We start from the raw sequence: 27,950 nt of genomic DNA on the forward strand, positions 1-27,950 counted from the left end.
ATGCTGATCGCTTTCAGAAGTGGTCCTCTCAGAGAAGTGGTTGTTGTGCGAGATATTATTGTTGTTTTGATTACCAGACACTCCACGCAGTTTGATTCATATTAGACTTGTGCGGGAGTTCATTGTTGTCTTGATTACCAGACACTCCGTGATGTTTGATTCATATTAGACCTGTGCGAGGTTTCATTGTTGTTTTGATTACCAGACACTCCGTACAATTTGACTCATATTCGAGCTACCGCGCTCTGGTAATTTAGAAAAATGTTGACAAATTTAATTAAGAAATAAGCTTCGGTACTTCTTTGTTAAAGCTGCCACCGCGCTCAGTCGCCAAAATCGACAAACTAAATCGCCCAATCTGTGCTATACATATTCCATGCATTCTACTTATGCGGTGCCATTCTAAAAAGAAGATAACTTTAACTTCCGTGCAAATTAACTCACATTCTTGCTGACAGTTACTAATAACTTTCGCTGAAAAACAGCTAATGATTTATTTTCCAGCCCTTTTTTGGAGGTGGGGGTGATTATGGTGAGATTTAGAAGTTTCACATCAATTAAGAAAAGCATGTGCCACCTTGATCGGTGTAGTTTTTACTATAGTTGGTGTCGTAATCGGTATAGTTGGTACTAACTTGCAGTATCAGGCGCCTGGGTTCGAATCCTGAAGAATGTTTGAATGTTTGTAAAAGTATGGTGCCTTTGCAACATGTGGTCACTTAAAATACACAGCGAGCCGAAAGTACCTTCGAATGGCTAGGTGGAAGGGAAAATGGGTGGGAGACTCATGGATCCGTCCCCTGGGGGAATTTTTCTTCAAAATTGGACAGAACTGCGTAAAGTCGTACTCTCACCTAAACAATGTCCAAGGCTCATACAAAGAATAGACACAGTCCTGTGTTCCTTGCTATGATGGAATATGTAGATTTGTTCTGATGTTATTGTCAGATACGTGAGATAAGCCACAACAACGAAAAACATGTAACATTTTGTTGAGCTCATCGGAATGGAAAATGGTTTAATTTCTAAATTAGAATATATCATACGTACAGCATTTTTTAACTAAACCAAAGATATCGCTAAATCTAAAGGGGAGGGTGAAAGGGGAGATTGCAGCTAAAAATAAAACGTTTTTTATTTAACACCTTCCTAAACTATTACAGTGGACTTTGGAAAACATATTACGACAAATAACAATAAAGAAATAAAGACGAAAATTTTTTTCGTCCTGCCATATATCGCCGCTTTTAAAATTTTTAAGAAATCTAAAAATATTTTCAATTCATAAAAATTCCATAGCAACAAAATAAATTGCAAACTGAATCGTAGCAAGACCTTGAAATTATTTTTATCGAGTTTATGATGAACTGCTTAAATTTATTAATTCAAGCAAGCGTGTAAAATAATGTTTCATAAAAGCAATAGTATGAGATTTTCATGCAACTAAAATTCTTCATATTTATGTCCAGAACTTTGCATTCCGTAACAAGAATCCTAAAATAAAATTAAATAAAACTTCAGCGATTACATAGAATTCAGTATAAAATCCACTCAACATTAGAAATTTTTTAGCTCCTTTTAAAAAAGGTTTAACTTCAAAACAAATTGGAAATAATATCTTTGAAAGAACTTGAAATTTTATTTCAGGGGATCAATGAAAAATTTACGTTTTATTTTTCTTTATTTAATGTCAGATTTATTTTTAAATCATCTAAGTACAGAGGCTGTTCACACATTTTTTAGACGACGTATATTGTATTCACAAAACTAAATTACATAAAATTCTTGTGTTTTAAATGTTCTATTTGACATCCCTTACTCTGAACTATCTTTCGACACCGCAATTTCCAGGATAATAATGCCTTTTGAAGTGGCAGAAGAGGTATTCTATCCCATTCCTCCCGAACAGCTTTCCAGAGTTCTATTAGGGTTTTGGGACAATGTTTGGATAATACAGTTTTTAAAAGTCCGAAAGCACAAAAATCCATAGATGACACATCGGGAGATTTAGTAGGGATATAAGTGAAGGGTATGGCCTTGATACCAGTTTTTTGTTCCATTTCTTTTAGGAAATTTACAGTGGATTTTGATGTGTGACTGCTAGCTTTGTCCTGATGGAGTCTCACAGATTGATGGCACTGTAGGTAAAGCGATGGTATTTCATTCAGAAAAATTGGCGATAAAATATGTTCGTAAAATATGTATTTGGATTTAATCTTGACATTTTTGTGCACTCTCTTGATTTTTAACGTGCCATTATAAGAAAAACCAGCAACAATCATGAATTCCTTAGAAAAACTTTCTTTCGATTCTTTGAACCATGTACTTAATTTTTTTTCTGCCCTTTTACGATAATAAATGGCTCTTTTTTTTTTTTTTTTTTTCGTTTCAATCATTTAAATACACCCATGCTTCATCTATTGTGACAATTGTTTTCCATTTTTCTTTGGATAAGTGTTTCTCATATAGAATTCTGCAGCGTGTTCTGCGTTGAGCGATATGCTTTGGAAAAAGACGATGCACATTGCGTTTTTCCGCTTTCTTAAGATTTAAATCAACGTTTATCATTTTGTTTACAGTGGACACCGAGCATTTTAATTATTTTGCAACTGTCCTTTGACTAGGGGGATTTTCTTTTAACATTAAACAACGTACCTTTGCAATAGTCGAAGATGTCCGTTTTTTCCTTGGATACTTGTTTGGAATTTTTGTCCCAATTGAGGCTCCAATTTGACGTTTTTTTCCTTTCTTGGTGATGATACTACCTATCGACGCTTTAGATATCACAAACCCACATCGTTTTTGGATAACGGAGTATGCATATTTCTCTTCGGAAAGAGCGTAAATGTAGCCTTCGAACCACTGCTTTGTTACAGTGTCTCACACAAGTGATGGGACACTTGTGCTTTACGAAAGGAAACTGTAGTAAAATAAATTAAAAAAACATGTAAAAATTTTTTGTGGGTGTGTTTCATACTTAAATTTAGTAACAATTATTACATAACATACATTTTCTCAAAATATTAAAATATTAATTTAATAAAAATACAATTGTTTAGAACGGAACAAAAAATGGCTCACATAAGTGATGGGACACTTGCTTTTCCATCAAATATTTATCCAAAAATTTTACTTTTTAAAAGGTTTTAATATTTTTTTGGATTTCCTTTTACTTTTAAAACGTGACTTAATCTTCTTGGGATGGATTCGACTAATTTTTTTGTGATTTTGGGAGTGATTTTACCCTATTCTTCTTGAAGCACCGATTTTAATTGTTTTGAAGAAATGGTGTGTTTGCGAATTCTTGATTCCAATTCTTGCCACATATTCTGTATGGGATTTAAGTCTGGAGATTGTGGTGATGTTTTTATTATTTCAGGACAGTTATACAGCAACCAGAGTCTAATGTTCAAAGCAGTGTGTGGGGGGTCATTGTCCTGGTAGAATTTAAAATCGATATGAAGGTTCAACTTTCGCGCTGAAGATTTCAAATTTTGATTTAAAATGTCAATATACTTGTACTGAGCCATTCTACTGTCAATAAAAACAAGAGTACCAACTCCAACGGACGACATACACCCCCATACAATAACTCCTCCTTCACCACGTTTTGCTGTTGGCAGCAAGTTCTGTTTTCGAAATTCTTCCCTGGGAATTCTCCACACCAAGATTCTACCGTCAGAACAAAATATATTAAATTTACTGTCATCAGCAAATATAACTTCATTCCAGTAATCAGAATTCTTATTTATGTTGGATTTTGCAAAAGCCAGTCTGAGTTTTCTGTTCTTTTCACTTACGAAGAATTTTTTCTTGGCTGCTCTACCGTGATATCCAGCAGATCGAATTACTCTTCTAATAGTTTCAGGTTTAACAATTACTCCATATAATGCTTGTAAATCAGGCAGCAACTTTAGGAGCGCTCATTCTTGGATTTTTTTTTAATATTTCGAACGATAATTCGCTTTATTCCATTGGATAGCTTTGATGGTCGGCCAGGTCTTCTGTTATCCTGAATCATATGATTCTTTTTATATCGTTTAATGATATTGTAAACTGTTGAATGACTCAAGTTAACTGTTTCAGGAGTTTCTCTAATAGATTTTCCACGTTCAATATGCAAATTAATAACTAATTTTCGAATTTCAGGCAAAGTTTCTTTTCGTTTAGCATTCATGGCTGCACAGAGCTAAAAAACACAAAAATTCCAAAACAAACTGGAGAGAAATACTGCAGACGATTTTATAAATTATTGCCAATTACTTTTGAGTAAAAATAAAAACCCCCAAAAATACTTTTATTGTAGTACGTAGTAGTATCTATCTAACGGTGTCCCATCACTTATGTGAACCATTTTTTGCTCCGTTTTAAACAATTGTATTTTTATTAAATTAATATTTTAATATTTTGAGAAAATGTATGTTATGTAATAATTGTTACTAAATTTAAATATGAAGCACACCCACAAAAATTTTTACATGTTTTTTAATTAATTTTATTACAGTTTCCTTTTGTAAAGCACAAGTGTCCCATCACTTTTGTGAGACACTGTAAATTCGCCATTTTGAATAAAAACAAACTTTCAAGCCACAGACGATAATTTTGACTTTTAAACACATAGTACAATTGCAATTACATGTACTTCTTTTGCAGCAAACGATTTTTTATTACCGTTTACCAAAATCGTCTAAAAAATGTGCGAACAGCCTCTGTATACTAGGAAGTAGTAATTCTCCATTCTTTCAATTAGTTCCATGTCATCCAAATGTACTGTGCATATATATTCACTAGCAATTAAATCAACTTTCATACGCCAGATGAAATCACGATTTTGGCATCATATTTCTCTAAATATATATATATTTATTTTTAAAAGATTTCAACTACATTCTATGTCCTTTCTTTTCAGGAAATCTGCATAACAACATGTTTTAAATGCACCAACCAACACAACATGGGCATGTACATAACGCGTTAAACAAACGGAGTCAGTGCGTTAAAAAAGAATCCTTTACGATTCTAGAGCACTTAAAAAAATATCATTCAAGTTGAATAAATAATTAGAAAAATCGAATTATAAATTGAACTGCTGCAATTAAATTTTTTTGCCCAAAATTAATTATTAAGGACAGAGATTGTGAGATTACAAGGAAAGAAGTGAAAGGGGGGGAATCCGAAGGAAAGCCTATTTTTATCATTCATCATCGTATTTGCGGATTTGGCGACATTTATTTCCGGTATATCGTAATTTAAAGAAAATATAATAAAAAATTAAAATACTTCATGTAGTTCTGGGAAGATGAAATTGGGGGAAAAGTAAAGTAAGAAGTGGTTTTTGAATCAAATATCGAAATAGAATTACAGCAGTGCATCAAGAGAAAAACATTCTCTCTATATCTGAATTATTTAATTTTTCTGAAGATAGAACAGAATATTAACATTATATAAATGAAACCTAACTTTTCATCTTTCGTACAACCTTTAATAAAACTTTTTCATCTCTTGCCTGCCCATTAAAAATCTTTTAATAACAGTACTCCTGATTTTCTTGTCTAAGACTCCCCATCCCTCTCTAGTATTCCCGTAATGTATTTTACTATGGTATTATTTTAATAGATTCCAATGACAGAGGTCAGAAAAATATTGTTACAAAATGCCCAGCCACAATAAGATAGCTTAACCGCAAAGCGCGTTTATGGTTGCCAGAAAACTGCAAAGGAAAGGCAGGGTTGCCAGATTTGGCTCGAAATCGCCCATTTGGTGATATTTTGCTACAAAAATGGCAACATGGCATAGACATAGCGAGAACATTCTAGAACGATTTCGTACCGGTTTGACCCAGAATGTTTTCGAAGGCAGGTCAAAAGCTACATAAACCCTGCTTGTACCCCGAGTAGCAGTTTTATTGTGAAGAGTATCTGGAGCAGGTTGAGTTCAGTAGTAGTGTTTTGAGCTCCGAGAGCGATCGATCGATTCGGGAGCTGTAGTTTAGTGCTTTGCCGTGGAGCTGTCTTTACCGATATAGCCTGATAGTCTGAAAGCTGTTTTATTGATTGTGACGGCTGCAAACGTGTCTTTGCAACTCTCCTGTGTAACACCAACGAATAAATTGTATTTTGATTCTTCCTCAAGTGTTGTCATCAATCACTCCCAAACCACGAACCTGTAGAACGCAACAATTAATCAAACATAGACTTATTTTTACAATATTTATTTTAAACAAGATACATAATTACGATACAGATAGATACAGATAGATAATTTTTTAAGCAAAAATAATATCTTTAATGTACTGCAATTATTTTGAATATAATCGTTTGTAGGGGAGGTGAATGAGAAAATTAGTAAATTCAGAAATTTATTTACTAGATGAGGTCTAGCTCTAAAAATGCTCTAAGTATTCATGAAATAGTGGAGTGTACCGCAGAATATAATAGTTTAAAGAGAATTAATATTTTATTTCATTCAAATCAAATTTAGAAACAAGAATTAAATTTCAATTCGTAATATAAAGTTAACCGCTCTTTTACTTAATTTACTTATAATGTAACGTTAAACTATTAAAAAACATTAATCAACGACCTTGGAAAGGTAGTCTTGAGTTGTTGTTGAAACTTTGTTATTTATGTGATCTTTGAGCTTGCTTTACCCAGCCCAACGTTTTGAAGTCAGAATCAAATTTGAAGAGGTAAAATCTTAAATCGAGTAACATCTAGTTATTGTCGAGAATGCTCTTTCACGCTTTCATTTTCTGTGTCTTTATGGAGAACTTCCTAAGAGAAACTCGCTCGCATTCATATTACACATGGGGAAAGCCACGAAAACGAACTGTGCAACCAGTCCTTTAGACTACGTTTGAACCCAAATCGAACTACCAAATACTCAACTGTTTTAACCACTTAACCACTCAAGGAATCCTAAATTTCAGAATACTTTCTTTTCTTCTGGGAAGGACCACTATATAATATCCACTGTATAATATAGGTTGACAAAGAAGAAATGGAGGTAATATGCTATGTGTAGCAAAACGAACAATATGACTGGCAGCTAGTTACAACTAGTTTCACTGCTTTTGTATACATATTTCGTAACAGCCATATCGAAAATTCTGGAGATTACTTTCTCTTTTATTCAGTAATGTAAATCTCTTGATCATGTTGCATTTTTATCAACATTTATTATAACACTTTATTGCCTTCCAATATTATTGATAATTTTTTCGCGTACTCCTAAGCAACTCATCTCGTATTCGCAGAGCTATGCGCACCATAAGTTAGGAAACGCTGATAATGTGTAAATATATGAATTGATTAAAACTTTATCATAAAAATCGAGATTTCGAAGTTAAAAACAGGAAAACCTTTATTTTTGGACTAAAATACAAAACGAAATACTATTTATAGACAATATCACCAAATAAACGTCTCTAACACACTATCCTCTCACGCAACTCACCTAGAACTCTTTTCCAAATGGCGGACAGTTATTTCTAGAAGCAAAATGCCCCATTACCAGGCGCGATCGCCCTTTTTTATGCTGGCAGAACAATGGAATGTGCACATCAGACCTTGTGACATTACAGCTTGACTGGAAGGAACATTCTTGAAAATTCGCCACGTGTTTTTTCCTGGAACCATATGGAAACTCTAATCCTAAATGTCCACATGAACATGATAAAACACATGAAAATTCATTATCTTTACACTGTAATAAAAGCAAACCACGTTTGGTCAGAAATAGGTGGAAGTCAAAGGTTCTCAACCGGAAGACAAATTTCATGGCCTAAAATAAGATTATTCGACCTCAAGTTTGTATGTTCACATCGTAATAAAAAGCTCCTACAGAAGAAAATCCAAGGCATGATTGAAATCACAATAACTTAAAAAGATAAAAATAAGTTTAACTTTTAAGCTTAAAATATAAGTGAAGAGAAATTCATACAAAGCATTTCCTTTTTTCAATTATTAAGTAATACGCCTTTAAATGTTCGAATTGTAATTCAACACTGAAAGTAAAATGTAAATAGTTATGGATATGTACTTGTGAGACAAATGGAGAAAAGGCGTTCTCTGTCAGAAGAGGAATAATATCATCGAAAAGTGTATCCAATTACGATGAAGTGATCTTTCCCTATGTTCACATAGCGGTACGATTTGTTTCAATGCGGATAGGACATCGAGTTTTATAACTGCTGAAAAGATAAAGCAGTTGTTCTTAACTTTTTTAGTTATCACCTCTCCTTGAATCTGAAAACAAATTATCGCATCACCCTAAAAACATTTTTGAAGGAAATTACATTTATTGGAAAATAATTTAATAATATATATATTCAAAACAATGCGTGCATTTTTAATGCTTATGTTGTTGTTTATTCATTATAATACTTTCAAAATAATATGTTTGGAGGGAAGGGAAAAGCAACGCTTAAGTCAAGACTTACATTTAAGCGATTTCTAGTTTTTGTTTTCATGCACAAAAGTGACAAAAATCTACGCATTCCTGTATGAGTTGAATTAAACTCAGACGCTTAATTCAACTCATATAGGAACGGAAGTGATTTCAATAAGAGGCGGGTATTGTATATATTTATCCTTCTGTAAGAGAAACTTAACTGAAAGGAATGTATATGTCCAGGCTATCCAGAAAAATTTGATGTCTAAGAGAATTCAGAATATTTAAATTTTGAAAAATAGTCAGAAAAGCTACCCGAACGTACATGATGCGTAACTGATTTTAGAGTCAAAGAAGCTCCTGTCGCTTCACTTCCTGAAAACCAGATGAAAGAGGCTGCTGCATTTGAAATAGTTAGCGAAGACTATTTTTGGACTCTGATCTTACAAGGAGCTGGAAAAAAGCTGAAATAGTTATACTGTTTTATATAGATAGGCTAATTGTAAAGCGGTTGTTTTAAAATTAGTAGTGCATTAGAAGCAGATGCGCTTTGAAAATCTTTAGAAATTTACCGCTCGAAAAGGCAGACCTAAAATTGTTTAACCGATAAAAGGGTGAATTTCATTGGAATCTAAAATTTAAGAATAATGATTAGAGTTCAATCTTACAATTACAGTAACGTAAGAAAACATTATTCAGTATTCAGCCCCACGGTGGAAAGGATGAGGGAATAATTGAAAGAACTGTTATAAAAGTTTTGAGTGAAAGCGCTCCGGAATTGAAGAGAATGAATACCATTATTTGTAATATCAAAATCAAACAACTAAAACGACAAATGTCCCGAATTGTGAGATACAATCTTACGTTTTCGCACTTTTTGGATTCGTCCCGGAAAATATCCAGCATTCTGTAAATGTTCCTAGATTTTGTAGATACGCTCTATAACATAAAAAAGCGACGACTAAAAGACGAAATTGCATATGATACCTTACGATAGATGCAAATGATTCACTTTTGGCGGACAATGTCTGACTAGCTGGAGTTTCAGTGAATAGCACTGGAGCATCGGGATGGTTGTAACTAGTTAAGATTTACTTGTTCCTCATCTCATTTAAGGGCGCACTACAAGGCTGACCCGTATGATTACTCCTCATTTCAGGGAGGGGTCGTTGAGCTCGCAAAGGCTCAACGCACCACGCAGGATGCAGAGCGGAAAATCGAAGGGCTGGTCGTCAAAGACGCTACCCGTCACTTCAGGATATTACATAGCAAACTAGGTACCGTCGCACACAGAGCTACTGAACCATCAGTTCTAGATCTTAAGCCAATCCCTCGAGGTCAAACCGTATGAATGATCGAACTCCGAGTTCTTGAACCACTCGGTTCATGAATTTTATACCCTTGTGGCCAAGACTGGCCAGGTTCAGATCCTAGCCAATAGCTTAACAGAGTTCTCAGCGTCAACCCCCGGAGGGGATAGGGATGGTGTATAAAACAGAATCCATTCCAATGCTAAAGCAACAATGATTAAACATTTGCCTGGTAATTTCATTAACAAACTCTGTAGCATTTACAACGCCTGCCTGTACCTATGCTATTTCCCAGCTGAGTGGAAACAAGCGGTTGTCATCTTAATTCCCAAACCGGGAAAAGATAATACAAGAATGGATGGGTTTCGCCCAATTCGCTTCCTGCAATGGGAAAGATCTTAGAGAGAATTATCTGCAAAAGACTACAGCCAGCCCTAAACGCGCTTCCAAACCAGGAGTTTGGATTCCGTAAAGGATTGTCTACCACAATGCAGCTTGTCAGAATCGTTGAATTTTTAAGCGCAGCTATTCATAAGCACCAGACAACTGCTTTCCTTATGCTGGACGTGGCAAAAGCCTTTGACCGCGTCTGGCATAACGGACTTATCTACAAGCTTGCTTCCCTTGATCTCCCCAGGAAAACGATTTTGATTCTTCACTCCTTTCTAAGTGATCGATCCCTCTATGTCAGGCAGGGCGATGTTTATTCTGAAAACACATTAATTAAAGCCGGCGTCCCCCATGGAAGCATCCTTGGGCCTATTCTCTATCTTATATATGTTAAGGACTTCCCTATGATTGAAAATACAAACTGCATCACCGCCTGCTACGCGGACGACACCGTCATTCTTTCTAGTTCAATCCACGACATGCCATGATCAGAATACAAAACCACACACAGGAGATAGAGGAATGGTGTCGTAAATAGAGGACATTAATGCCACAAAATCTAAATTATTACTGATAGGACGGCATAGAAGAAAAAACACTGATGCAGATCTGACCCTCTTTAATGAAACGGTGCCCAAAGTCAGAGAAGCTGCATACTTGGGAGTTCGTTTTAACGGTTCGCTTACATGGGGTCCTCACATTTCCATGACCATCGGGAAAGCCATAGGAGTCTCTAGGAAGCTCCGAAACTTTCTTGACACCTCTTCACCACTGGATCTTGCTCGCAAGAAGCACATTTACACATCAATATTAAGACCCATCCTTACATATGCCTCCCCTATATGGTGCTCTGTTCCCCCTTCCGTATTAAATAAATTGCAGGTTTTCCAAAAGAACAACTTTCGAAAAATCACAGGAGCACCCAGGTTCGTTCGCAATGAACAGCTACACAGAGACCTTAAACTCCAAAATCTAGCGTTATTCATCAATAAATTAAATAATATTTTTTTCAAGAAAGCCATCACCAACGAGGAGGTAAATTATTCTGACAATTTTAAGTACGAGCTCCTAGAAATTGACATCAATTTAAGGCCCTATGCAACCCACATTTATCGCAATCCCCCATAAATACTCCTAACTTCTGACAGCCAATTTTTGAAGTTTCAAAGTATGACTTCTTCATTTACACTGGCCTGGGCCACATCTACACAATCTTCCTGCAGTCCCTTATCAAGGTATTCCTGCGAAGCACTGTATGTTATGTCTCCCCTAACCGGGGTTATTTGAGGTGCCTGTAATAGCAGGATATAATTCCTGCTGAAACAGGCATATCAAAAGTATCAAAGTATCAAAGTATGCTAAAGCATTATACTTCCATGCGAATGTGATTCCGTCGACCCACGTAGACTGTGCCAGTGTTTCGCAGATTGGTTCGTGAAGAGTATGCTCAAATGTCACCATCTGAAAGAGGATGTGCAATTGGATTAAAGGAAGCAAGGATGATCAAATCGCACGATCGCCGAGAGCGATGGCAGAACGCGAGGACAGACTGATCGTCCGACCGGGGCTCACAGCTCCTGATTCGTCCTAATCAGCGATTCGAAGTATATCCGGTACACCGATGACAGTGAATATTGATATGCGAGTCAGCGAGCGGGGACTGAGGTCACGAAGGCCATTATACCTGGGATCGCATGCAGGGCCGGATTTAGACTTGATTTTAAAGCCCTAAGCTATTTGAGATATGGGACCGTTTATAAGTCTGTTATACTATATTTATACTATATTTTAAGTTTTGGGGGCCCCCAAGAAAGTGGGGACTCTAAGCTATAGCTTGTGTAGCTTATACATAAAGGCTGCAGGGATCGCACTGACTGGAGGAGAACCCCACGACCAGCAATGACGTATCTGGAGATGCCCAAGACAGCGGTGCGACACTCATCAGACTGTCGCCACACAGCCCAACAGCCAGGAGTTATAGTATGGGGTGTCATTTCATTTTGATAGACGGATATCTTTGGTTACTATCATTGACGCTTTTACAGCACGATTATACGTCAACAATATTCTATGCCCCGTAATGCTGCTCTTCCTTTTACGGAACAGAGCCAGTTTCCCTTAGAAAGTCCTCCACGAAGGCATCCCTCCTCTTAGGCAGATAGCCCTCGAGGCTTTGCCATAATCACACACACACACACAATTTTACGGAACCCTAAACTTACATTTCAACAGAATAATGTTCGAACGCACACGGCACACCTTTCTACTGTTTGTCTCCGTGCTTCTGCAACTCTTCCCTACAGAGGCGAGATCTCTCCCTAGTAAGGCACGTTTGGGCTGTGATGAGCAGGCGTCTGCGACCATCCCTGGATCGCGCAATCTAACTCGCCAGTTGGAACGCGTTCGTTTTCAATTACAAATGTATTTACTGATTTTTGTCCCATTCGGATAACTTCTTTTTGGTGTGTCGCTTTTTATGCTACAGAGCAGGGGTTCCCAACCTTATGCACGCGGGCCCCTTGGCGCCCGTTTTAACGTGTGCCCGCCGCAGTGCGATCACAATAAAAATATTTTAGTTTTCAATAAAATTCTATGTGAAAGTTTTTTCATTTTTAATGAAACAGAAATTGCGTCCAACACAGACATTAGCACAAAGCAAAATGCGACCGATCTTTTTTTTTTTTTTTTTTTTTTTCTCCATGTGCATGTATTATTAACTCTATCTAACTATAAATTCAACTTGAAAAAGTAAATGGCGCCCGCCGTCCAACAGATATTCTAGAATGTGCTCTTAGGGACAAAAAAGTTGGGAACCCCTGATGCTATGGAGTGTGTAATAAACATGAATTTTGCTGGTGTCGCTCCCTACCGTCATGAAAATGTGTTTCTGAAATTATAAATAAAGGGTGGGCCAAATAAGATCTACCAGTGTTAAACACAAATAACTTTATTTTTTGATATAATTATTTTTTTCTTTTTGTAGGTTATAACAGAATTCTTGGAAATTTATTATGGAACCATAGAGTACAAAACAACGCGTTAAAATTATCGAGTTTTCTATCCTTGTCAACGATTAATTGTTACGACACAGCGTAAATATCGGCAATATTTTAATTCAAGTGTACTGTTTAATGGGGTGTTATGGCCAATAGAGTTATCGGCTCATATTTCTTCGAGAATGAGGATGGAACGCCGGAAAGGATTTCCGGAGCTTCTTACAGAACAATGATTGAAAACTTTTTTGCGGCCAATGGCTCAGCAGAATCCTTCTTTATGGGGATATTTAAAAGACAAAGTGTATGTTAAAAAACCAGACACTATTAGATAGCTGAAGCAGAATATTCGAGACGAAATACTGAGCCTTCAACCAGAAACATTACGTGGTATAATGGAAAATACGTTAAAAGGAACCAATCTCTGTATCGAGAAAAATTGTGGACATTTGTCTGATGTCATATTTCATATATAATTTCCATAAAATATATTTAATGTATAAAAAAATTAATCAAAATAAATTATTATTACGAGAGTTATCCCTCTTTAACATTAGTAGATCTTATTTGGCCCTCCCTATATATTAAATAATCAAATATTAGAACTTTGTTTTTTCTTTCTAGGGAACTCGCGTGTTCCACGGAACGACTGGTGTATGAAAGAATTTCTGGATTATTATTCTAGGTCATTCTCACGCTTCGAAAATGGATAGTGAAATTAAATCATCGAAAGAAGTGAAATGAAACGCCTTTTAAAAATACTGGAGAGGAAAGTTTATACTGCACAAATATTTTGAAAAAAAAACATCAAATAATAAATTATTCAATGGAATATTGTATTTAAGAAAAAATATCAAATTTCTGAAAAATGAAACTTTTATCCGAGTACAAAACTGAAATGGAGCGCAATTTTTCTCATAACCAAATATACTTACACTGTAACAGGAGGGCAACTGAAAATAATAATAATAAATTAAGAGAATAAATTGTTTGAAATTATAAAATTGTGCTTTAAGCAGTCGATCTTCGAGATAAACGGCACACTTAAAAAGGTTAAAATAATTTTGTTTATTCCCAGCATCCTACAGACATTGAAATTAGTGTATTGCAAACTGTTAACTGGCCCTTATCTGATTGTTTGTTTACTGGCTAAAGTATAGTTTCTAGATTTCTAGTTACCGTTTTTCTCTTCAAAAAAAAAAAAAAAAAGACATTACTTTTTAGCGTGTAATTATGTCACTTTATATTACCTAACACACATCTACTTATTTGCTACATATGTGTTTAAAAAAATATTCATTATTGATGATGAACAATTATTCTGAATCAATAATTGAAAACATTTTGCGGCCAATGGCGCAAACCAATGGCGTTTTACACAGACAATTAAAGTCATGCAAAACTGACTGTTAAACTCTCCCACCATTTAATAATTAATAACATTTTTCTGCAATTACCACACAAAACCAAAAGGCGAACTTTCCTTTTTTATTATTCTTCTCAAAAGCTTAATTCTTAATTATTCTTCAAATAATTGTTTTTATAAAAAAAAATGTACCAGCTTGTATTCTTATATAAGTAAAGTTTTGCATAACAGATGCTATTAAAGCAGGAACACCTGCATGTATCTGCATTATTACTGCACACATTATATCATATTGATATTCTACTGTGTTACATTCTTAATTCAGTGGAAATACTATTTCAGCATGCATTTCAAATATTACAAACAATATGAAAGAAAAATTGTCCAAGATAAACATCAGTATTTATATCACATGTATTATTCACTCTGTTGTTGGTATATTTAATAACATTAAACATCTTAATCACGATTATTTTATTATCATTTATCCTTTTCTTCCATCAAGCAGATGAACTATTATATAGCAAAACACTACCTAGATTGTGTTACAAATTTTGTAAATACTTTATAAATTCAAATTCTAATGATAATATTCAAAGTTCTCCATATAAGTTGCATAATTTCTATGAATCCATAACAGTTTCATTAGAATTTGAAACACACAATACTACTAAACAATATAAAAAAACTCATAATACAAGGAGGTTGTACAAGCTCACATGGCCATATTGGTTGGAAATAACAACATATCTTACAATTTTACTCTCAAGGACTTAGATAATGTTTTCTCTCCATTTTATTGAATGAAATTGTCATTAGAAGCCAAGAACAGAAAATTTTCATACTTATAGGAGTGTACTGTTTTTGAATTTTTTGCTCTTTTAAGGATCTTAAGAATTATATGCAGTAGTACTGTAGAGACATTATGTATTTTTTTGGAACAGGAGTGATGAAAAATGAGCAACGCCTTCGCCGGGAATCGAACCACGGACCTCTGGAATACGTGCTCAGCGTGCAGAACCACTACACCACGAAGGCACGCTAGGAAGGTGGGAGAAATACCTTATATACTCCCCCTTTTAAATAGCGACTGGGATTTTAGGGGACACAGTCGCCAAATCCTGGGTGTGGAGAATCATCATCCAACACCCTTTTAGTTCGGGCATTACTGTAAAGTTAGGGGTTTTTTGGGGGGGGAGGATGAAAATGAGTAGTAATAATAAAATAAGGAGTGATGAAAAATGAGCAACACCTTTGGCGGGAATCAAACCATGGACCTCTGGAATACATGCCCAGCGTGCAAACCACCACACCATGAAGGCGGGAGGAATGCCTTATAGTACGTGTAAAACTAAGTTCTCTGCCAAAGGACTACAACTGCTCTATGTTGAAAACATAAGATTTAATGGTGACGTTCAGTTTAACAGAATAGATGAACATATCATGTCGGACTATGACACGTTAGCAAATTCATACGATGAATAACATACGAATGTGCTTGACTGGTACAACATGAGTTGAGTCTGCTTAACAGTTCATTTAGACAGGCAGGTACTTGACAATGTAGTAAAATTATCTGGAATACCTGGGGTAGATTCCTATTACAATGTAGTCTTCCACTGAGATATTCCATGTTAGAACTCCATGCATCACACTTGAGAGAATTCAAGCTATTGGCCACATTGACAAATGCCCTGGATAGGCATAACAGGAAGGATACAGTCTTCAGCAGAACCGGGAGAACACACAGTCATCACCATACACTCTTTCTCTCCATCAGGAGAGAACGAATGCAAATTCCAACAGAGTGAATTTTTTTATTATTATTATTATTATTATTATTATTATTATTATTAACTCTTAGAGGGTAAGAAAAGTGGTCAACCTTCAAAATTATCACTTAACAAATTTAATAGCATAGGGAAAAATCAAATATCTCTGTAGAAAATTCTGCTCAAAGTAACTAGGCCAGCTAAAACAAGCATTGTAACAAATCCAAAAAGACATATCAAATTAGGTAATGCCGTGTTAATAATTTCTAGCGACCTTCCTATGTAGGCCAATTGCCCTCTAGCCAGATTGAATAATCCACCCTTGTAAAGATGGAGGGATTCAACTTTCAAACATAAAGAATGAAATCTAGAGAAATACTACACACAGCCTTTAGATTGTCCCCACTGGAATTGCTTGACAGAAATGACATCATCCTGAAAAGAAAAATTAATGCATCAAGCACGCAAGTCTGCAGCAAACTGTAGACCCAGTCTGAGACAATGACATTCCAGGAATAGAAAAGTCCTGAAACTAAGTATTGAAAATCATTGATTAAAACTTTGGACACTGGAAACGCAAAGGTGGTTTGGATTAATTATTTGATTAAAGCATGTGACAGCTATCTGCGTAAGAGAAGGGATGCCTTTGTAGAGGATTTTCTGAGGGGAATGGACTTGTATCCATGTTACACATGGGGAAAACCATGAAAATGCCTATGCAGCCTGCCAGTTCACCTAAAATCGAAACCAGGTCGAATTACTAATATTCAGCAACAGTACTCCTCGGCTGCTGGTTGGACTAACTCAAAAGTGGGAGTGTGTGGTCTGTCAGCTGCTTCATGTAATTTGATTCACATTAGAGCTTGTATGTGCCACTGAATTTGATTCAAATTTCTAGGAAATTATTTCATACTCGTTCCCCCTATTTTTGGAATATCTAAAATTTAGAAGATTTTTGTGGACTTTTATTCTATGTACCAAAATAATTTTTTTAAAAACCTGCAACAAGGGATTATTCAGTTACAAGGTTTTATTTTCAGCCAAAATTCACAACTGATTTGTAATGGTAAAAATTTTCAATTTCTGAAACAGACCAGAGCGACATTCTTTATAACTGCATACTTTCATAACAATGGCTTTGCCTGAACAGAATAGAATCCCAAAATGGCCAGGATGCATATTTATTGCACTTTAATCATGAGAATTATTACAGTGAAGATGAATTTCATACCTAAAAAATATTAATCTAGTTTTTACAGAATCTAGAATTAATAAACGATACCCTTAAGACTGCTAGTTAAAATGAAGATTTCATGATATTCTGTGCTGCATATAATCCTTTAATGCTAAATTTATTCATTCATGTAAATGGTCATAAGCATAATTCTGTTTTGAGATACAAGGATCTTTGCTATGAATATTGGAATTATTGTGTTACTTTGAATTTAAGCACCCTGAAACATGATATTATTTAAGTCATACTATGATATTAAAATTAGGAAAAAATATAAAAAGTAGCCACCATCAAATTTATGTTCAGAAGGACTTTAAGACCAGAAAAGTAATAAAAAATAAAAACAACTTTATAATAGCCTCAATAATAAAAAAAATCTTAATTTAGAACTGGAATTCTCCTCTTCCTTACTGTACCAGAGTACACCATCTTAAGTGACACTTAAAAATCACTGGTAAAGCAACATTTTAAAGTGGATTTTTTGAAGACCTGATCTTTGGGAGTAAGAAATCAGCAGAAATAAGATGGTAAAATGTTTACTTAGAATTTAAGCAACACTATGAGTTAAAAATCTGACTTTTATTCAGATTTTATGACTTCAAAATGTGAATAAAAAGTGCCGCTTGATTTTCAATACAGAAATTTAATTTCAAGCTCATGAACAATTCATGTTACTTATAAGTCAAATATCATTAAATAATTACTTAAATTATTTTAAGTTCATGAAGTAGTTTAAATGATAGTTTAAAGTACTCAGTTTTTTTACTCAACGTGAAACTGACTTTTATTATACACTTTAAAAGCATTAGGTTGAATTTTATAGACAATTCATAAGTGAATTTTATGCAACTTCTTTAAAAATATGTAATAAAATTTAAAATTTCTTTGTTATTTTCAATAAATAAGAACAATATTTTTTTCATTTAATATATTTTATTTACATAGTACCATATAAAATATTTTTACATTCCTTTTTCTATTTACATAAGTATAAACCTTAATGCACCATAACCTAAATATAGAATTTAGTTATAATATATATATATATATATTATATATATATAAATTTAGTTTTATATGAATAATTTTCAATCAAGATAAATAAAATCAGAATCACACAAATCAACTAGAATTTCATAATTGCAAGGATACATCTTTAAAAATAATGACAGATATTAAGAACATGTCAAATTGTTACATTTAGTTAGCTCTAGTTAAATTGTAGTTTTACAATATCAATATTGACATACAGAAGTAGAATACACAGATTATTAAGAAGAAAAAAATTAATTTTTTAGTCATAGAAATTTTCAAATGCATTTACTTTGAAAGCAAATATAAATCAAATGTTTAATTCTATCATATCACATATTGAATTCCTGCACTTGAGCTAAACTACAGTCATCAGATAAGCTCAAAATAAGTTTTATACATTTTTACGAAAAACAGTTACACTTAACATAGTAATTATGGCATTTAATCATTCTCAATAAATATTGTCTCACCAAATTCTACATAATTAACAGTTTCTTGTAAATAAGTATAAAAAGTATAAAAAAATACATCCCACATAGCTGCCAATTTTTAAATCTTATGAGCCATTCGATTTTTGTATTTAAAAAAAAAAAAAAAAAATTTTTTTTTTTTTTTTTTTTTTTTTTTTTTTTTTTTTTTTTTTTTTGGAAGAAATTTGTTTAACAACATAAGTTTTTTTCACATTGGGCAGCGATATCATTTGAAATGAACGCCAAATTTACTTTAATTCACTTTATATAAATTATTTGCATTTCAATTCTGATGCAAAATACATTAATGTTTAATTAGATATTCTAAATTTTATGTTCTTTTGTCTCATTTCATTTTTTAATTTTCTTATAATTTTATACTAAGAATATCTTGTATATAGAAAAAAAGATTTTATTTATCAAAGTTTTTATTTGTCTTTTATTATTTTAAATATGATGAAAATAAAATTAATAATCATTGTACATAGTATTTGTGTGAATAAACTTAGTAACATATTATATAGTGAAGTAAACAAAATTAAATATAAATATTAACTGATTAAACATTGCTTCAAACTTCATATAAAAATCAGCAAATGTCTACAGTAGATTTAAAAAAAACTCAGTTCAGTGCAATTTAATAAGAAAAATTTAATGAAACTAAGCTCAATAAAATGCAATAATAAAAAAAAGTACAATTCAGATGAAATTAAGTTTAATAAAAAGAATTATTTTGAAAATCATTAGAGACGTAGGAATGGGAAATGTCTAACTTAAATTTCATTAATTCAGTAAATTTCATTAATTGCTGGGAAACAATTTCTTTAATATAGGCTAAAAATTAAAAACCAGGAGATTCGGTGATCTTTCAGGAGATGTGCTGAAAAATCCAGAGCGTTGGCAGCTATGATCACATATTAATAATTTCTTTTCAGTATTATTATCAAAAGGCAGTAAACAATATATTGCTTTTTCTAAATTTATGATTCCAAGAATATATTTATTATTATGTGCATTATAAACTGCAATAAATAAGCAGCTATATATACAATACAGTGACATAGATGTACACTGCTCAAAAAAAGAGGGGGGCAGTTCTATAGCTCCCGTTCTACTGAGCTGATCGACGAAATTCAAATTGCACTTTTCACGTCTCGAAAGTGCGACTTAGGATATATATATTAGATTTATACATAGCCTTGTTCTAACATAGGTATTTTGACACAAAATCAGACGTTTTCTGAAGTAACATACCAATTTTTTCCACATTTCAATTCTATGGCTAAAATTATGAATAAATATTAAATTTTGTAAAATTTGGTGCAAAATTTATGGAGAAATTCAAAAATTTATCTTGGCGAAATTTTTTAGTTTGCGCCAAGAATAATTCAGTTAGCAAACTTCTTAATATATGGCAAACAATTTTCCTTTCCCTTCCATTATGCCAGAGCGGAAAAAAAGGAGCAGAAAATGAATTTTTACATTGTGCATGAACGGGGAAAAAAGTCATATTGTTCCTACTTTCAAATAATTTTAGCAAAGTGTCTAAACCACATTTGATATTTTATTGCTTTCAACAAATATGCCAATTTAAAAACATGCCAATATATAAATTCACATATATCTTCAGAAATTTTGAATAAAAAACTCATTTTTTGCTGGTATGCTTAGAAATATGTCTACTTTAAGATGATGGTAAAAATTTTATAGATTAAAATGCAATTTTTTTTAATTTATAAAAATTATTTTAAAATACAAGTTTTAAAAATAAATAAAAAAAAAAAAAAATGAGTGAATTTTATTTGGAATGAACCTGAATTTCGTAACGTGAAAAGAAGAATCAAATAAGTTTAATAAAAAAAAAAGAGATTAATAAATATATATCAAACTCAATTAACATTGAGGAGCTACAGTTTTGAGAGCTAATTTTTAAAAACTACTTGTGCAATATTTACAAAACTTGGCAGTTTGGCGTAATTTGAGTCGTAGAATGGAAATATGGAACAAAATTGGTATGTTAGTTCAGAAAAAGTCTGATTGTGTCAAAATACCTACATTAGAACAATGCTATATATCAATCTAATATATATCCTAAGTTGCACTTTCAAGACATGAAAAACGCAAGTTGAATTTCGTCAATCAGCCCAACAGAACCGGAGATATAGAGCTGTCCCCCCCCCCTTTTTTTTGCAGTGTACATAAAAAAGGCATAGAGTGATAATTCAAGTATGAAAATGTTAATAAATAAATAAATAAGCACGATCACTGTAAAAACATACATGAAATAATATTATATTCAAAATAATCACAAAGTTTATGTGCATGATATCTGCAAAAACTGTTAGATATTAGCCCATTGTCTACAGAAGAAATGTATTTAGCATCCAAGACAACAGAAGATACTAAATACATTTCTTCATTCAACCGGGACAGCTAAGAATATTAAATAAATTTCTCCTCCCATTTGCATTCCTACATGTTGTATGAAAGGAAACGAAATGAAAGCACCTTTTGAGAGGATGTATTTTCAACGAAAGCATACACAAACAAGCTTGAATTCTTTACATAAAAAAACAATCCTTGTTCATGCTACAGTTACCTTATTTGCCATATTTTTTACGCTCTGAAACCATTTATTCTTCTAAAAATGGTTGTGTTCGCTCAGTCATTTCAGGCAGTCAAAGTTGAAAGAATGCAACAACCGTTTTCTAACAGAAAACAAAAGAAGCACTCTTATCAATGCTTCCAGGAATATCAGGAGCACAGGAGCAAGTATGTGCATTCAAAAGAATGTTAATTCATGGTGGCTGTTAATAATGCCTTATTTATTTTGTTAGTATAATTTAGCTACTTGTGTATGGCAACAATAGGAGATATTTAAGTTTGAGAACGATGTAACAACGCGAGGGGCGTCATTGTTTTTTCTGTGATAATAAAGCTTTGCTTTCGTTGAAACTGATTCTATTGTTTAAGTAATCACCGCAGTTGTAGTGTTTTAATGATAGAAACTATTTTTAAATCTATGATGCGAGTCTTTAATTAAAGGCTACTTCATGCTGAAGTGTGATTTATGATTTTAAATACTGAAAACTGAAAAAGTCGGTGATACTTTTTTCTTGTACGCTTTAACAGTGTCCATGTAATAACTACTTACATTTAACACAGAATTGCTTTACAAGCACTTTTTGCAAATTTTTTGGCTAATCTTTGGAATATGGTAACAGGTAGTTTGGCGACATTTTGGTAAGGCGATAAAGGTTGCTAAAGCTAGGACTTTAGCAATAATCTGAGAAGTACACAGTTTGAATCACAGATTATTTTGTCTCAGAGAAATGAGAGATCATGAGACATGTAATGTGACATTTTCCGGAAAATTCCAATCGCAGTTTTAGCTAATAAGCACTTAGAAACAATTTCGCAAACAAGTGCAGAATCGCCCACTTATTTGTTTGGCGCTTTTTACAAGAGTAAGAAGAATTGGACTTTTGTCAATTTTCTTTGACTTTTTAAGTGAAAATAGCTCGATGTGTACATGGATAAAGTCAAGAGTGTGCACAATGCCATTTTTGTGCAATTCTGGGATGTTTTTTTAAGAGAAAATAGGTCGACGTGTACATGGATACCATGTATATGCAATTCTTAAAAATGCGGCAAGCAGTGGGCGATTCTACGCTTTTTCCCAATTTCGCACCTAATCTTCGTCATGATTAAGCACTTTTGTTCCATAAAAGTTCTAGCATAAGTGTAATTCGGCTAGCAGGTTGTTGGAAAAAATGTTGAGTAAAAGAAAAACATGCCTTTACTTCGTGAAAACAAAATGGCGTCCAAAAAAAAAAAAAACTAGCAGGTTGCTGTAGCAGGGTTGGTCACCAAAGTTTCGCCAAAAAATCGCCAAGTTACCATAATCCGAAGATTCACCAACTTATTTAATATAAGGTTACAGTTTACTTTCATTTTTCAGAACAAAATAAAAAGAAATATCTTCCCAAAACATACATTGCTAGTAAACAATACCTTTTTAATCCTATACGTTTATTTATTTAAAAAAAACACATAAAAATTACTATAGTAATAAAAGAATGCAATATATTGTAACAAAATTAAAGGGGGGGATCAGTTACCTTCATTAAATATAAAAATTTGCACATTTTCTAAAGTGAACGAAGTATGTTAAAAATTACTCAAAGCAGCTATTATTAAACACTGAATAACAAATGTTCCTGAAATAATAATGAATTTACATTAGGATAAAATGAAGAATTTTTAAGTGGGGGAAAACTCAATAGATATTCCACTTTTCATTGTATTTTGTGCATGCTATCTATGTTGCTCTTAATATGCAAGACATAAATTAAACCGAAAGTTTTATCAAAAACTGTTTTGTACTATCTGTCAAAATAATATATCTTTAGGGAGATGTGGGGTTAATTATTAGACTTTCCTGAGATTCAGCAGTAGCTTGTCCTTGTCTGAGAGTCTCAATGGCCCATTTCTGATTCTTTATATCGACTGATAATTCAGTATATTTTTTGACAAGAGCTTCATATGTTTCACCAAGAGCTTCATATGCTTCCAAAATAGATGTTTTGTCCACCCGTTCTTCTTCTAACTTTTTCTCTTTTAGATATAAATCCCCTCTAATTTAAAGAAAAAAAAATGTACAATATTACAGTTGTAGTAAAATATTACTTCAAAGTATTGCATCAGCATCGAAAACCTAGAGCACTTAGTGCCCATTATACTAGCCATTATTATATTATTATACACTTAATGCCCATATACTATACCCCCTTAATTTGAAATATAAAAATGAACAAGAAATGCTTAAGATTCTAATTAAACAAGAAAGATTATACAAGAATTGGCGGTGGGGCCCATCAGACCCATATGTTACATACGTAGGATTAAAAAATACTAAGTAACCACTTCTTTCACCATGAGTATACAACATAATATAAATACAGAATAGAAAAGAAAAATATTATTGTAATAATTATATTTATTTATTTTTGTTACCTTCAATTATTATGTATCAATTATCAAATGGCAGCAGAGTATTCTTCACAAAATGTTTCATTAATTTTGCACTGTGGCATCTTGATTATTTAGTTCATGGTTCATAACTACTTTCACTAAACATTTCTGAAGAATCTATTGAAGTAATGACACCTTCTTCATACCCTGTTAATTTCTCTGCACATTGTATAATAAAACTCCTTCTTTACCTCAGTTTCTTATTGTACTCACCATTCAATAATAGCCATAATATGTCTGCACTTACATTTCACACTATATGTTCTCACCATTTTGTCCCTACTAGAAATGTTTTTGGGGGGAATAAATAATAATAAATCTGAAAGCTTTCAGAATTTATATTATGTAATAAGCGGAGTTTTTTTAACGTTTTTTTGTGTTACCTTTACTTATTAAATATCATGTTCTTCGCACTTAACCATAAAATTCAATTCAACAGCAATATCACAAAATATTTAAAAACAGCATATCCTTATAATTTCCAATACAGAGTCTCGCATGCTGCATATAAAAATACTGTTTCAGTGTTGCCATTGCTTGCTTTGAAACTGTCGAGTTTGCTAATCAAAAATTCATTAACGTTTTACAAAATATGAAATAGATAATAAAACAAATTTGAATTTTTAGCTTCCAGATGCCCATGTTCTGGTGAAGGTCTATGTTATTCAAAATTTGATGTCTCCGGGTACCATTGTTTTTTCAAAATCGGAGATACTACATACATTCATGCAGATTCTTCATTATTTAATTTCTTTAAATAAAATGCAGGGCTCTAATATTTGTTGGCAAAAATTTAAAAAGTGAAATGCCATTTTAGAGTAAATGATGCAAAATGCCAAAACGAAATTAATAGTCCTTCTGGACAACTTGCCCTTCTTGGCTAAAAAAAAAATTAGAGGGGAAAATTGTAAAATTAATTTTATAAAGAAAACTGATGCACATACTGAGATAATTATGTGGGAAAAACCCTTATAAAAAAATTAAAAGGAAGACATTTTTAACTAATTACATAGTTATTTTGCTTTTGCTAAGAATTGTTTCGTTTCTTTCATAAAATATGCTTATTTATTACCTTGTTGATTTTTCAAACTCACAATATTGTATAATAAGCCCCTAAAATGGAAAGCAATGCTACTTTATAACATTACAGCCAAAAATAAAAATATTTTATTTTAACACTATTTCTTAAATATAATTTCAATATACTACCATTATTTTAATAAAATCTATCAATGTTATAATGTTTAAAAAAATTGTTGAAAATTCCCAGACCTCTGAATTAAAATTTTGTATAGAAACTGATCTTAAAATCTCTAAAATGTTGATAAGTCACCAAATTTAGAACCATTTAATAAAAGAATTTACATCCGCAAAAGGGAAAAGTTATTTAAGAACTCTTCATTAGAAAAAAATAAATAATTTCGAAATGCTTATTTTTTATTTCTTGCCCATAAACTCGAATATCGCACCCTTTATATTAGAAATAGGAACAAATTATAACCCATGAATCCATTCAAAAGATAACAAACAATATTTGTCAGTGAATCGCAAAAAATATTCCTCCAAAATGCTTATTCACACTCAAAATGGCTGTAAAAATAGACAGAAATTTCAGATGACTAATATTAAGAACCTTTCGCAATTTTGGACGAAATTAAGAACTTTTAAGGACCAAAAATCGATTCCAAAAAACCTAAGGACTTTTAAGGACTCTTAAGGACCGTACGAACCCTGTTTTGTCATAGTCTAGAATTATTTGTGGCTTCTTTTTCAAGCTAGTTCAATATCATATTATTATGCACTGTACTAGCAAAGCAAACAATTCTACACTTTTGGGACTGTAAATGATGATAATTGTGTCCCCCTCTTGAAATATGAAAAACACACAATAGACACTATGATTTTTTGGACTTGTAAACAAAGTGAGCAACTCTCAAATTATTCCAAGAAGAGGTATTTTTTGGGGGGAGGGGGAAGGTGCATCAAAAAGCTAATGCATATACTAATACACATATGGATAAATGCAGATGATAATGCAAGAAGCTAATGCACATGAAGCAAAAATAATAATAAATAAATAAAGATTATGTTTAGTTACATTATGTCCTAAATTTTCTATTTCTTTTTCCTGTCTTCTAGGTATATTTTATCCTCAATATGATTCTCTCATTTCATTTTTACCTGTATTGACTTCTACCCCCCAAGAATATGTTGTCACATTGCAAATAATTCAGAATTTAAGCTACATATTTCATATTTGGATGGCACTTATTGCCAGAAAGAAAATTTTCCAAAGCAACTAACTGCTCATTCACAGTCATAGACCAGTTATAAACATAAAGTAGTTGCAGATAACTATTCCCCAATTCAAAAGACTCTCTTACTAGTTCTAATTTATCACTCTATCTTTCTTATGCCTGTCAACAGCACTGTCAAATATTACCCTATATATGCAGTATACTGGTGAATCAAAATATGAATGATTAATCTACCATGTTTTATGTTCCACAGTTTACAACTACTTTACCTTTCAATTTACAGTGATACAATAATGGTCTAATAAATTCTTTCAGTTCTGTTATATCTACAAATTTTCATTCTTTATTGTATTATATATTATTTTTTGCCTTCCTCTATTATACAATTAAATATCTTAAAGTTCTTCACAGAAATAAAAAAGAAATGAGGATGACATAGAACCGATTTTATGTTTTGAAATTCTTAAAGTTCCTGCTTTCTTCATTTAAAATATTGATTTTATTATGTCTTAAATGGATCAAAATAACTTCCTTTTTATATTACATTGGATTATTATTTGGGGAAACAAAAATCTGTGAAATACTCATAACTACTATATTTACTTTGTTATAATCATTGTCGTATTCTGAGTAAGTACCAAAAAAATTCATCGCATATCTCAATATCATCTACTTCATCTTCATCAGTTGATATATTTTCAAAATCATCAGCAGCAGCACTGTCTGTGTTATCTATCCCCCCCATGATCAATGATACTTTCTTCATAATCAATATTCAACTAAGTTTTTTTTCTCTTTTTTTCAAGATAAGTAAATTTGCTCAATTACCCGTGACTGTTGATAAATGATTCACTGGACAATATGCAACACTTTATATAATCTGACACAAGCTTCTCTCAAACATTCAACTGTAGAATCTTTCAGAATGTTTTCAAAAACCTCATAAGTTGTAGCCAAATTCGACAATATTTGCTACTTTGGAGCTGAAATTTATTGCCAACTCATCAATAAATAAATAAAAAGTAATTATCTCACATCTTGAGTTTTTTATGGCAACCCTGAAGTATTTTAATTGTTTAACTTCAAGTCAATGGCAGGTCCCTTTGGTAAGTAATGAAACAAATTTAAAATTTCTGGAAAATTTTGAACATAATTTGAATTGCAACCAAATGCAGACAGAATAGAACATTCCAAAAAAAAAAATTCATGAATAATTTCCATAATAAAAAACTTGCATCAATAATCTCAAAATATTGGTTGAAAATCTACAATGATTTTATGCATAAATAATCAGTAATAGTTGGTAGCAATCAATAAAAATTAAAAGAATGACTAACAATTACTGTCTAGTAAGTAACCCATTTTTAAAGTAATAAAACTTTAAATTTCAAAACTTGTGAAATATTTTTGATATATACTTATGATATTTCAACAGAAAATAAGGTAATTTCAAATAAATTCAATATCCTCAAAAATTAATTTCTATTTAAAACTATTTGAAACATTTTTGAAGCTTTCAAGGTACCTCTCAGTGTAATTAATGTCAGAAATAGAAAGGTAAGACTAAAATAACAGCAATAAAAAAAAATAACCTGATCTTTCTCAGAGCTGGCATAGTTTCATGATTGTATGTAGCAGTCAAAATTTCTAATTCAAATGTTCTAAGAGAAAGAAAGAAAAGAATTTAGTAATATTTC

General features: G+C 32.5%; 1 protein-coding gene across 2 annotated transcripts in view; it reads right to left on the reverse strand.

Moving 5' to 3' along the window:
• Positions 1-19,077: 19,077 nt before the first annotated feature.
• The window catches only part of LOC118205322 (uncharacterized), a 44,886-nt gene continuing 36,013 nt past the window's right edge, over positions 19,078-27,950 (reverse strand). For both annotated transcript variants that reach the window (XM_035377611.2, XM_035377610.2), the window contains exons 8-9: positions 27,846-27,914; positions 19,078-23,598 (exon numbers count right to left, since the gene is read on the reverse strand). In XM_035377611.2, coding sequence (XP_035233502.1) covers positions 23,370-23,598; positions 27,846-27,914 — 298 coding nt within the window. In that variant the 3' untranslated portion in view covers positions 19,078-23,369. The remainder of the gene's footprint in view (positions 23,599-27,845; positions 27,915-27,950) is intronic.

This window comes from Stegodyphus dumicola, chromosome 5 (genome assembly GCF_044657685.1).
Source record: "Stegodyphus dumicola isolate Sdum_Otavi_A_Nest chromosome 5, ASM4465768v1".
NCBI lineage: Eukaryota > Metazoa > Arthropoda > Arachnida > Araneae > Eresidae > Stegodyphus > Stegodyphus dumicola.